Genomic DNA, 13,903 nt, shown 5'->3' with positions numbered 1-13,903 from the left:
AGGATAAAAACACAGTAGATGCGGGAAATATCGCTCAAAGGAAGACATGAAACTGCTACAGGAAAATACCCAAAAAAAGAGAAAAAGCCACCAAAATAGGAGCGCAAGACAAGAACTAAAACACTACACACAGGAAAACAGCAAGAAAGTCCAAATAAGTCAGGGCGTGATGTGACAGGTGGTGACAGTACACCTACACTGCAAAAAGTCAGTGTTCAAAAACAAGAAAAAAAAATACAAAAATGAGGGGTATTTTATTTGAACTAAGCAAAATTATCCGCCAATAGAACAAGAAAATTCGGCTTGTCAAGACTTTCCAAAACAAGTAAAATCTCAATGAACCCAAAAATACCTTAAAATAAGTATATTATCACCAATAATAACTGTACTACTATATGAGTACGTGTTTTCTATTGTTTCATTGAAAATAAAACAGCAAAGTCCATTTGGCTGTCATCTGTTTTAATTATGAGACACAATTGTGTCAAAGGCATGAATTTCTTTTCATGCTTGAAATAAGAAATTGTTACTTTAAAAAAGTAGTTTTATACTTGTGAGTGTTGATGACACAGCTTTGCAACACTTGATATTCTAGTTTCAAGCATGTTTTACTCAATATAGGTCATCAAATCTCAGCAACAAGCTGTAATATCTTACTGAGATAATTTAGGAGCAAAACACTTAAAACAAGTAAAACACTCTAACATAAAATCTGCTTAGTGAGAAGAATTATCTTATCAGACAGAAAATAAGCAAATATCACCCTTATTTGAGATATTTCATCTTACTTAGATTTCAGTTTTTGCAGTGTACTTTGAGACAAGAGCTATAGTGATGCATGGTTGTTTATGCTTTAAAGTCATATCCAACAATTGCGGCAACGACTTTTTACTGTCAACTGAGTTTAATTTTGAATGATTTCTGCTGGTGGTGTGCCCCCGGATTTTTTCAACGCAAAAAATGTGCCTTGGCTCAAAAAAGGTTGAAAAACACTGACTTAGAATATGTTCCCCATACTAAAGTGTTACCAAAAACATATAACTTTGTCTTGAATTCGGAAAAAAAAAACATTTTATTTTTCACTAAAGAAAGGTTCGGTGAATGCGCATATAACACTGGTGGGGTTCGGTACCTCCAACAAGGTTAAGAACCACTGCTCTAAGATATTACACATCAGTGTGTCTTGTGGGACTTCAGCTCAGTGAGCAACTAATGCGTTATTTCCTCCGCAATAGAACTTAAAAGGTCACCACAATACTCCATTTTTAAGTCAGTGAAGAAGCCAACCGCTCAGGTAGACCCAGAAAACTTTATACAGTTATAACGTAAAGCAGGCCTGGGCAATTATTTAGACTCGGGGGGCCAAATTTAGAGGGGAAAAAAAGTGTCTGGGGGCCGGTATATTTATTTTTAGGAACACTAATACAAAACTTCACAATGATTTCTGAATGCTAAAAACGTTATGACAGACTGCCTTAAAAAACGGAATGGAATTCAACATTTTTTTACTGAATGAGACACCCAGAAAGTACATGAAAATAAAGAATGCGGGATTTACAATATTAACTGTGAACGATAAAACACTGAATATTGACAACATATGAACGTCACACACCCTCTTGATGGACATATTTTACAATCAAGCGGAACACAAGAAAAATGCAACAAACACAGCAAAATATGAAGGTACGGGTAAAAAACCCCCACCTACAATCTGATATACAGTCCTGGTCAAAAGTTTACATACACTTGTAAAGAACATAATATCATGGCTGTCTTGAGTTTCCAAAAATTTCTACAACTCTTATTTCTTTGTGATAGAGTTATTGGAGCACATACTTGTTGGTCACAAAAAACATTCATGAAGTTTGGTTCTTGTATGAATTTATTATGGGTCTACTGAAAATGTGACCAAATGTGCTGGGTCAAAAGTATACATACAGCTATGTTAGTATTTGCTTAAGTTTCACTGCAATAAGGTGCTTTTGGTAGCCATCCACAAGCTTCTGCTTGAATTTTTGACCACTCCTCTTGACAAAATTGGTGCAGTTCAGCTAAATTTGAAACAAGTCCTTGTCAGAAAACCAACAAATATAGCTGAACCGCACCAATTTTGTCAAGAGGAGTGGTCAAAAATTCAAGCAGAAGCTTGTGGATGGCTACCAAAAGCGCCTTATTGCGTGTAACCAAATATTAACATTGCTTTTGGTTACATTTTCAGTAGACCCTTAATAAATTCATAAAAGAACCCAACTTCATTAATGTTTTTTTGTGACCAACAAGTATGTGCTCCAATCACTCTATCACAAAAAAATAAGAGTTGTAGAAATGATTGGAAACACAAGACAGCCATGACATTATGTTCTTTACAAGTGTATGTCAACTTTTGACCAAGACTGTATCTGATATATCACTACACTTTAGAACTTTGTTGTAAAAATCTCCTTCTGCGTCTGTCCCTGACACCCACATCTCGGGCTGACACTGTGGAAACGCTCCCCACCCACACTGCTTGGTGCCTCGTCTGAGCTGCTGTGACTTAGATTACCATAGTAACTAATTAGATGACCATAGTAACTAATTAGATGACCATAGTACAGTGGTTCTTAACCTGGGTTCGATCGAACCCTAGGGGTTCGGTGAGTCGCCCTCAGGGGTTCGGCTGAGGTCAAGACACACCCGACTCATCGTGTAAATACAAACTTCTCCCTATCGGCGTATTACGGATAGGGACTGATTTGCAGGTGTGTGATTTGTTGTGAGTTTATGTACTGTGTTGGTTTTGTTCTTTGAACAAGGTGATGTTCATGCACGGTTCATTTTATGCACCAGTAAAAAAACATGGTAACACTTTAGTATGGGGAACATATTCACCATTAATTAGTTGCTTATTAACATGCAAAATTAGTAACATATTGGCTCTTAACTAGTCATTATTAAGTACTTATTAATGCCTTATTTGGCATGGCCTTATTATAACCCTAACCTTCTAACCCTGGCCCTAACCAAATAACTCTAAATTAAGTCTTTGTTACTTAGAATATGTTCCTCTAGTGTCCAAAAAACTCTAAATTAAGTCTTTGTTACTTAGAATGTTCCCCTCGTGTCCAAAAAACTCTAAATTGAGTCTTTGTTACTTAGAATATGTTCCCCTAGTGTCCAAATAACTCTAAATTGAGTCTTTGTTACTTAGAATATGTTCCCCTAGTGTCCAAATAACTCTAAATTGAGTCTTTGTTACTTAGAATATGTTCCCCGAGTGTCCAAATAACTCTAAATTAAGTCTTTGTTACATAGAATATGTTCCCCATACTAAAGTGTTACCAAAAACATATAACTTTGTCTTGAATTTGAAAAAAAAAAACATTTTATTTTTCACTAAAGAAGGGTTCGGTGAATGCGCATATGAAACTGGTGGGGTTCGGTACCTCCAACAAGGTTAAGAACCACTGCCATAGTAACTACCTTATTTTTCGGACTATAAGTCGTAGTTTTTTTCATAGTGCGACTCATATATGTTTTTTTCCTTCTTTATTATGCATTTTCGGCAGGTGCGACTTATACTCCGGTGCGACTTATACTCCGAAAAATACGGTAATTAGATTACCATAGTAACAAGTATATCATGCAAAAGCGCAGATTCCAACCATTGAAATACTTAGTATAGTTGAAGACTTACGGCCGTTAGAAAACATCACTGCACATCATAATGGCAGTAACAGTTTCCATCTTAAAGATCTAAAATTATTTGGGAATGTCCGGCGGGACAGATTGAAAAGCTGATTTTTCAGCAATTGAACATGCAAAAATTTGCGGAAAAAAAAGGCCCCCAGGTCTTAATTTGCCCAGGTCTGACGTAAAGTGTTCTTAAAATTAATGGTGAGCTCATAAGATATAGATATATTTATTTTATGAATTTATATTGTTTAAATACAATATATTTATAATTTAATACAGTATTTTTTGCACTTGAACGTGTTGTTGCATTTTTATAGGCAGTTAAGAATGTTATAAAGTTGCTTAAAAAACAGTTTTTGCATCATGGCAACAGTTTGACGCTGGAACCATTTAATTCCCCAATATTGGCTGCAAAATATTATAAATAAGAAACAAATAGAAGCGTTCTGACTTTGGAGGTTCCAAAGTAGTTTGCTGAAGCCCATCGCTGCTGAATGCAGCATCTCTGTGATCATGAGGATGTTTGTGGTGAGGAAAAAAAAGTGCCATGTTCAGATTGGATGTTTGATTCGCTTGCAATTGAAAGTACTGCCGAGACTTGTGAGTTTTAATGCACTTTCTGCAAACACAGCTTGCAACAATATTAGATGTTTGACTTGTTGAATGCCTTATGACTTGTGCAAAACATAAACATTTGGAGCTGCAAGTGAGCCTTATGCTCGGGGTGATGTTTGTTGTCAGTGTAGGGTAGTAAGTCGTGTACACTGGCAAAGCATTTATAGGACAATATTAATGGATGACTGACAAGCTGAACTCTCAGTGAGAAAAATAGAGCACCATATGACTATTGTATCCTCTAATTTAGTGCAAATACTGTTGCACCATATCATTATATTTTTGCAATTAATCTAAAAAAATCTGACACATTTTGCACAGGGGCCTACAATTTAGAGGTGCACCAGACTCTCACTTGTGCAGAAATGTGATGTTCAGGAGCGCTGTCGTATCAAAAATGCACTAAGATGATAATGCGTTGTTTTGCTTAAGGCTTGAAGAGCGCTATTAATTTGCCATTCAGTACAGGCCAAAAGTTTGGACACACCTTCTCATTCAATCTTTATTTTCATGACTATTTACATTGTAGATTGTCACATCAAAACTATGAATGAACACATGTGGAGTTATGTACTTAACAAAAAAAAAGGTGAAATAACTGAAAACATGTTTTATATTCTAGTTTCTTCAAAATAGCCACCCCTTTGCTCTGATTACTGCTTTTGCACACTCTTGGCATTCTCTCCATGGGCTTCAAGAGGTACACTGCAAAAAGTCAGTGTTCAAAAACAAGAGAATAAAATACAAAAATTAGGGGTATTTTACTTGAACTAAGCAAAGTTATCTGCCAATAGAACAGGAAAATTTGGCTTGTCAAGACTTTCCAAAACAAGTAAAATTAGCTAACCTCAATGAACCCAAAAATACCTTAAAATAAGTATATTCTCACGAACAACGGTACTACTATATGAGTACGTAATTTCTATTGTTTCATTGAAAATAAAACAGCAAATTTGGCTGTCATCTGTTTTAATTATGAGACACAATTGTGTCAAAGTCATGACATTTTTTTTTTTCATGCTTGAAATAAGAAATTATTACTTTAAAAAAGTAGTTTTATACTTGTGAGTGTTGCAACACTTGATATTCTAGTTTCAAGCATGTTTTACTCAATATAGGTTATAAAATCTCAGCAACAAACTGTAATATCTTACTGAGATCATTTAGGAGCAAAACACTTAAAACAAGTAAAACACTCTAACATAAAATCTGCTTAGTGAGAAGAATTATCTTATCAGACAGAAAATAAACAAATATCACCCTTATTTGAGATATTTAATCTTACTTTGATTTCAGTTTTTGCAGTGTAGTCAACTGAAATAGTTTTCACTTCACAGGTGTGCTTGAAGCTCATGGAGAGAATGCCAAGAGTGTGCAAAACAGTAATCCGAGCAAAGGGTGGCTATTTTGAAGAAACTAGAATATACATGTTTTCAGTTATTCATACTTGCCAACCCTCCCGAATTTTCCGGGAGACTCCCGAAATTCAGCGCCTCTCCCGAAAACCTCCCGGGACAAATATTCTCCCGAAAATCTCCCGGTTTTCAGCCGGAGCTGGAAGCCACGCCCCCCTCCAGCTCCATGCAGACCTGAGTGAGGACAGCCTTTCTTCATGACGGGAGGACAACAGGGTGACAAGAACTAAATCATCCAGACTAGAGATAAATTGTATTATTATGTTTATCTTACCTAAAAATAAATATATTTATTAATTAAAAAAAAAATAAAAAATGTTACAATATTTTGCTAAAAACATCAAAATTAATTGTATTTTTCTTTGTATTTTGTCCCGACTCCTTATTACATCCAGCCATAGAATTATACATTAAAATAAACATGTTTGAAATAATTGATTTTAAATGATCATGACAATTCATTTAAAATGACCATATTTAATTATTAAAATAATTGCTTGTTTATCAACAACTTTAGCATTTTATTCATTACATTTTGAAACTCTCAGAAGCCAAGTTATGTTATATTCCTTAAGATTTATTTATGCAAGTTTGAAGTATCAATTATCCAAACACAGTTTTGTTTGCATATTTTCAGGATGTAGAGATATATATATATATATATATATATATATATATATATATATATGTATGAAATACTTGACTTGGTGAATTCTAGCTGTCAATATACTCCTCCCCTCTTAACCACGCCCCCAACCACGCCCCGCCCCACCCCCGACCACGCCCCCAACCCCCACCTCCCGAAATCGGAGGTCTCAAGGTTGGCAAGTATGGTTATTTCACCTTTTTTTTGTTAAGTACATAACTCCACATGTGTTCATTCGTAGTTTTGATGCCTTCAGTAAAAATCTACAATGTAAATAGTCATGAAAATAAAGAAAATGCATTGAATGAAACTTTTGGCCTGTACTGTATGGCAAATTAATAGCGCTCTTCAAGCCTTAAGCAAAAAAACGCATTATAATCTTCGTGCATTTTTGATACGACAGCGCTCCTGAACATCACATTTCTGCACAGGTGTCTGTGTGAGAGTAGGATGCACCTCTAAATTGTAGGCCCCTGTGCAAAATGTGTCTGATTTTTTTTAGATGAATTGCAAAAAAATATCTGAATATAAAGAAAATGCATTGAATGAGGAGAAAGTGTGTCCTAACTTTTGGCCTGTGCTGTATATTTGTGATTGTAGTTGCTGCTTACAGTGATTCCTATATTTCCCTACACCGAAGGAACGTTTGTTTTTTTTCCCCCGTCGAATGTGCAGGTGTACCTAATGAGGTGTCCCATGTGACTATGAGGCTGGCCTGAAAGTTATTTTCTCGTGTCGTTAAACCTCGACAGACTCCTTGCTCGCAATTTGGACTCTCTAAGAGCATGATCCCAGTATTCACCAAAGTACACCTGCAGCTGCAGTGTACACAAAGCACTTTTTTATTTTGCAAAAAAAAAAAAAAAAAAGGCTACACTTTTCTGTCTGCATGTTCTCTGTCACCCTGTAACAAAATGGCAATAATCTGTTCTTTCTTTTTGTTTTCCCTTTTTCTTCCTCCTTTTGTATGTGCTTATGTGAAATAATATGCTATTCCACCTGCATGCCGGGACTTTGACCTTTTCATGTTTCCATCTTTGCAGTGGTCCAGCTAACAGTCAGTTATCACACATGTGGGAATTGTTCATTTGTTAGTAGACCACTGCAGTTTTAGGAAAGCTTTTCTCGTGCACATTTTCCTCCTATGCATGATTGACACATGAACTGTGGATCGTATATCATCACATATTTGCCTGGATTGTTCTTTTATTCATGTTGTGCTGTCCTGGCTACGTTCTGCATGTACCATAATGTAAGTATCTGTCATTCTCACACATTTGTAGCTGTACATTAAACGTGGGAATTCACTCCTCTTTTTTTTCTACGCTCCCTCCAGACACAATCACTGCTGTGTTTCTTGCTGCTTTTCTCATCATTTGCATGTTTTTATCTTCCACAACAGTCAATAAAAATGACTTTGCAAGGTGCCACTGCACCCTTGTTTTGTATTGCCGGCTCCTCACCTGAATGACTGGAGGGCGTACCAAACAAATCTTTCTGGTAATCTCCTGTAGATTTGTCGTGGTTTGTGGTTTCCACTCCTTTTTACTCCTTTTCACCACAGTGTGTTTATAGGAAATCCCCGATCAAAGTTGAGTCATTTGTCTCACAGCATACTGGGAGTGCATGCATTTACAAAACCCAAAACCAGTGAAGTTGGCACGGTGTGTAATTCGTAAATAAAAACAGAATACAATAAATGGCAAATCCTTTTCAACTTATATTCAATTGAATAGACTGCAAAGACAAGATATTTAATGTTTGAACTGAGAAACTTACATTAATGTAAGCAACACATTGCAAAAAAGTTGTCACAGGGGCATGTTCACCACTGTGTTACATGGCCTTTCCTTTTAACAACACTCAGTAAACGTTTGGGAACTGAGGAGACACATTTTTTAAGCTTCTCAGGTGGAATTCTTTCCCATTCTTGCTTGATGTACAGCTTAAGTTGTTCAACAGTCCAGGGGTCTCCATTGTGGTATTTTAGGCTTCATAATGTGCCACACAGGTCTGGACTACAGGCAGGCCAGTCTAGTACCCGCACTCTTTTACTACGAAGCCGCGCTGTTGTAACACGTGGCTTGGCATTGTCTTGCTGAAATAAGCAGGGGCGTCCATGATAACGTTGCTTGGATGGCAACATATGTTGCTCCAAAACCTGTATGTACCTTTCAGCATTAATGGTGCCTTCACAGATGTGTAAGTTACCCATGTCTTGGGCACTAATACACCCCCATACCATCACAGATGCTGACTTTTCAACTTTGCGCCTATAACAATTTGGATGGTTCTTTTCCTCTTTGGTCCGGAGGACACGACGTCCACTGTTTCCAAAAACAATTTGAAATGTGGACTCGTCAGACCACAGAATACTTTTCCACTTTGTATCAGTCCATCTTAGATGAGCTCGGGCCCAGCAAAGCCGGCGGCGTTTCTGGGTGTTGTTGATAAAGGCTTTCGCTTTGCATAGTTCAGTTTTAACTTGCACTTACAGATGTAGCGACCAACTGTAGTTACTGACAGTGGTTTTCTGAAGTGTTCTTGAGCCCTTGTGGTGATATCCTTTACACACTGATGTCGCTTTTTGATGCAGTACCGCCTGAGGGATCGAAGGTCCGTAATATCATCGCTTACGTGCAGTGATTTCTCCAGATTCTCTGAACCTTTTGATGTGCATTTTGGGCCGTAGGTGGTGAAATCCCTAAATTCCTTGCAATTGCTCGTTGAGAAATGTTGTTCTTAAACTGTTGGACAATTTGCTCGCGCATTTGTTCACAAAGTGGTGACCCTCGCCCCATCCGTGTTTGTGAATGACTGAGTATTTCATGGAAGCTGCTTTTATACCCAATCATGGCACCCACCTGTTCCCAATTAGCCTGTTCACCTGTGGGATGTTCCAAATAAGTGTTTGATGAGCATTTCTTCAACTTTCTCAGTCTTTTTTGCCACTTGTGCCAGCTTTTTGGAAACATGCTGCATGCATCAAATTCCAAATGAGCTAACATTTGCATAAAATAACAAAGTTTTCCAGTTCGAACGTTAAGTATATTGTCTTTGCAGTCTATTCAATTGAATATAAGTTGAAAAGGATTTGCAAATCATTGTATTCCGTTTTTATTTACCATTTACACAACGTGCCAACTTCACTGGTTTTGGGTTTTGTACTTTGATACATGCACTCACTAACTCGACACGACATAAAGATACTGTAGTTGTGATGCTCGGTTTATTGACACTACACTTGACAATTAAGTTACATAAAGTGTTGTGAGTCTGCATTGCAATGTGTAACTAATACAACTAAACTTGTGCGTCATTCTAGCTCATGTTTTGGGTGTCAGTAGATAGTATAGCTGTCCCTAATGTTGTGTCCTGTGAGTAAAGACTAAAACATCATTGTACATTACTGGCTAATGATTGCATGACTTTTACAGTAGTTTACGGTGAAATATTTCACAGCCATTTACTGTAACTGCAGAACTGGGATTTTATAGGTAATTACAATACAGTTACAGAAACATTATGTAACTTAACAATTGTAATATTATAATTTAATCAATCACACAGTTTGCAGCCACGTAATGTACAAGAGTGTGCAAATTAGTGTACAGTTCCCCTTAATTGGTTTCAGTTTACAATCATTTGTTGCAATATTACAAAAGACTACGATTATACAAACCCCGTTTCCATATGAGTTGGGAAATTGTGTTAGATGTAAATATAAACGGAATACAATGATTTGCAAATCATTTTCAACCCATATTCAGTTGAATATGCTACAAAGACAACATATTTGATGTTGAAACTGATAAACCTTTTTTTTTTTTGCAAATAATCATTAACTTTAGAATTTGATGCCAGCAACACGTGACAAAGAAGTTGGGAAAGGTGGCAATAAATACTGATAAAGTTGAGGAATGCTCATCAAACACTTATTTGGAACATCCCACAGGTGAACAGGCAAATTGGGAACAGGTGGGTGCCATGATTGGGTATAAAAGTAGATTCCATGAAATGCTCAGTCATTCACAAACAAGGATGGGGCGAGGGTCAACACTTTGTCAACAAATGCATGAGCAAATTGTTGAACAGTTTAAGAAAAACCTTTCTCAACCAGCTATTGCAAGGAATTTAGGGATTTCACCATCTACGCTCCGTAATATCATCAAAGGGTTCAGAGAATCTGGAGAAATCACTGCACGTAAGCAGCTAAGCCCGTGACCTTCGATCCCTCAGGCTGTACTGCATCAACAAGCGACATCAGTGTGTAAAGGATATCACCACATGGGCTCAGGAACACTTCAGAAACCCACTGTCAGTAACTACAGTTGGTTGCTACATCTGTAAGTGCAAGTTAAAACTCTACTATGCAAGGCGAAAACCGTGTATCAACAACACCCAGAAACGCCGTCGGCTTCGCTGGGCCTGAGCTCATCTAAGATGGACTGATACAAAGTGGAAAAGTGTTCTGTGGTTTGACGAGTCCACATTTCAAATTGTTTTTGGAAACTGTGGACGTTGTGTCCTCCAGTCCAAAGAGGAAAAGAACCATCCGGATTGTTATAGGCGCAAAGTTGAAAAGCCAGCATCTGTAATGGTATGGGGGTGTATTAGTGCCCAAGACATGGGTAACTTACACATCTGTGAAGGCGCCATTAATGCTGAAAGGTACATACAGGTTTTGGAGCAACATATGTTGCCATCCAACCAACGTTACCATGGACGCCCCTGCTTATTTCAGCAAGACAATGCCAAGCCACGTGTTACATCAACGTGGCTTCATAGTAAAAGAGTGCGGGTACTAGACTGGCCTGCCTGTAGTCCAGACCTGTCTCCCATTGAAAATGTGTGGCGCATTATGAAGCCTAAAATACCACAACGGAGACCCCGGACTGTTGAACAACTTAAGCTGTACATCAAGCAAGAATGGGAAAGAATTCTACCTGAGAAGCTTAAAAAATGTGTCTCCTCAGTTCCCAAACGTTTACTGAGTGTTGTTAAAAGGAAAGGCCATGTAACACAGTGGTGAACATGCCCTTTCCCAACTACTTTTGCACGTGTTGCACCCATGAAATTCTAAGTTAATTATTATTTGCAACAAAAAAAAAAAGTTTATGAGTTTCAAAATCAAATATGTTGTCTTTGTAGTGCATTCAATTGAATATTGGTTGAAAAGGATTTGCAAATCATTGTATTCCATTTATATTTACATCTAACACAATTTCCCAACTCATATGGAAACGGGGTATGTAGTTATAGTGTGAAATAACAGTGAATTTCGGGGAAATGTAAGAGTATCGTAATTTTTAAAGTCATTAGTTGTAGTGTTACAGTCTATTTTGATTACTGTGAAGATTAATGTTTCTGTAAATGCTATGAAATCCTTTTTTTGCAGTGTAGGCTGCATAAAGACTGCCAATGTTGTCTGGACTTCAGAGTGAGTCACTGCTGATGTTTCGCCACTAAACGGCAGACATCTTCCTCTTTGGCGAGGAAAACCGAGACACAATCAGAGCGTAACTTTCTGTCAATAACTGTCTCTTAGTCTTCTCTATGAGCCGCATCGAAGTACATGTCAAATAGGATTTCATTAAGGAAGTGAGCAACAAATCATTTTGCCTGGATTGTCATTCTTGCTGAGTTTTCCCGGGTGTCTCTCTTAACAGGAGCGCTGACAAACAGTCCCTACCTGTCCACGTCTCCCGGACACTCCAACGGGCTGCTTAACGGCCAGATGTCCTTGGAGGTGGGAAGTCACAGTCCTGATGTTCGCCAGCCGTCCCCGCTCACCAGCCCTCTCCTCAACGACGCCTGCAGCATTCGCACTGATGATGAAGACGAGGTTCGGAGGAAGGTTGGTGCTTTTGTTGCCGTTTTAGCCCCTGTGAATAGTACCTGTCGTAGAAACTAAGTCTATATCACATGTGTCAAACTCAAGGCCCAGATCTGGCCCGACACGTCATTTAACCTCCTAAGGCCCAAGCAGTTTGTTTACATGCTTTTTTTTTATTTCTCTTTGCTTATTGGACCCTAATTAGAATAAAAACTAAGGATCATCTTTTGATATGATGTACTTAGTCCATAAGTACACAAACATGTACTTCATGTTTAGTGACATGCTAATTCTTTTTTTTACACTTTTTTTCCCCAAATTCCATTGTATGTTATACTCTTCTGACACCACCAGATGGCAGTATAAGTGTCCACATAAGCGGTCATAAGACCCCAATTCAGTAGTGTACACAATTTTGGAAATAAGAGCTAAAAGGTGCTGTCCACGCATGTGGCCACTAAGCCTTTAGAGCAGTGGTTCTTAACCTTGTTGGAGGTACCGAACCCCACCAGTTTCATATGCGCATTCACCAAACCCTTCTTTAGTGAAAAATTAAAAAAAAAAAAATTTTTTCAAATTCAAGACAAAGTTATATGTTTTTGGTAACACTTTAGTATGGGGAACATATTCTAAGTAACAAAGACTTAATTTAGAGTTTTTTGGACACGAGGGGAACATATTCTAAGAAACAAAGACTTAATTTAGAGTTATTTGGTTAAGGTTAGGGTTAAAGTTAAAGTACCAATGATTGTCACACACACACTAGGTGTGGCGAAATTATTCTCTGCATTTGACCCATCACCCTTGATCACCCCCTGGGAGGTGAGGGGAGCAGTGGGCAGCAGCGGTGGCTGCGCCCGGGAATCATTTTGGTGATTTAACCCCCAATTCCAACCCTTGATGCTGAGTGCCAAGCAGGGAGGTAATGGGTCCCATTTTTATAGTCTTTGGTATGACTCGGCCGGGATTTGAACTCCCAACCTACCGATCTCAGGACGGACACTCTAACCACTAGGCCACTGAGTAGGAGGGTTAGGGTTATAATAAGGCCATGCTGAATAAGGCATTAATAAGTAGAGATGATAAATGCGTTAAAATGTAATGTAGGAAATTATCGGTATCGTTTTTTTTTATTATCGGTATTGTTTTTTTTTTTTATTGTTTTTTTTATTTGTATTTTTTTTTATTAAATCAACATAAAAAACACAAGATACACTTACAATTAGTGCACCAACCCAAAAAACCTTTCTCCCCCATTTACACTCATTCACACAAAAGGGTTGTTTCTTTCTGTTATTAATATTCTGGTTCCTACATTATATATCAATATATATCAATCGGGCGCCTTCCGCCCGATTGTAGCTGAGATAGGCTCCAGCGCCCCCCGCGACCCCAAAGGGAATAAGCGGTAGAAAATGGATGGATGGATGGATATATCAATACAGTCTGCAAGGGATACAGTCCGTAAGCACACATGATTGTGCGTGCTGCTGGTCCACTAATAGTACTAACCTTTAACAGTTCATTTTACTAATTGTCATTAATTACTAGTTTCAATGTTACTGTTTTTATATTGTTTTACTTTCTTTTTTATTCAAGAAAATGTTTTTAATTTATTTATCTTATTTTATTAATTTTTTTAAAAAGTACTTTATCTTCACTATACCTGGTTGTCCAAATTAGGCATAATAATGTGTTAATTCCACGACTGCA

At 37.6% G+C, this 13,903-nt stretch overlaps 1 protein-coding gene across 1 annotated transcript in view; it reads left to right on the top strand.

Moving 5' to 3' along the window:
• The window catches only part of LOC133613774 (FERM, ARHGEF and pleckstrin domain-containing protein 1), a 197,137-nt gene that overhangs the window by 135,453 nt on the left and 47,781 nt on the right, over positions 1 to 13,903 (top strand). Inside the window, exon 14 of the mRNA XM_061971552.1 lies at positions 12,024 to 12,211. Within this exon, the coding sequence (XP_061827536.1) occupies positions 12,024 to 12,211 (188 nt within the window). The remainder of the gene's footprint in view (positions 1 to 12,023; positions 12,212 to 13,903) is intronic.

This window comes from Nerophis lumbriciformis, linkage group LG13 (genome assembly GCF_033978685.3).
Source record: "Nerophis lumbriciformis linkage group LG13, RoL_Nlum_v2.1, whole genome shotgun sequence".
Taxonomy (NCBI): Eukaryota; Metazoa; Chordata; class Actinopteri; order Syngnathiformes; family Syngnathidae; genus Nerophis; species Nerophis lumbriciformis.
Note: the sequence above shows the minus strand (reverse complement) of the source record. Positions and strands in the feature narration are given on the sequence as shown.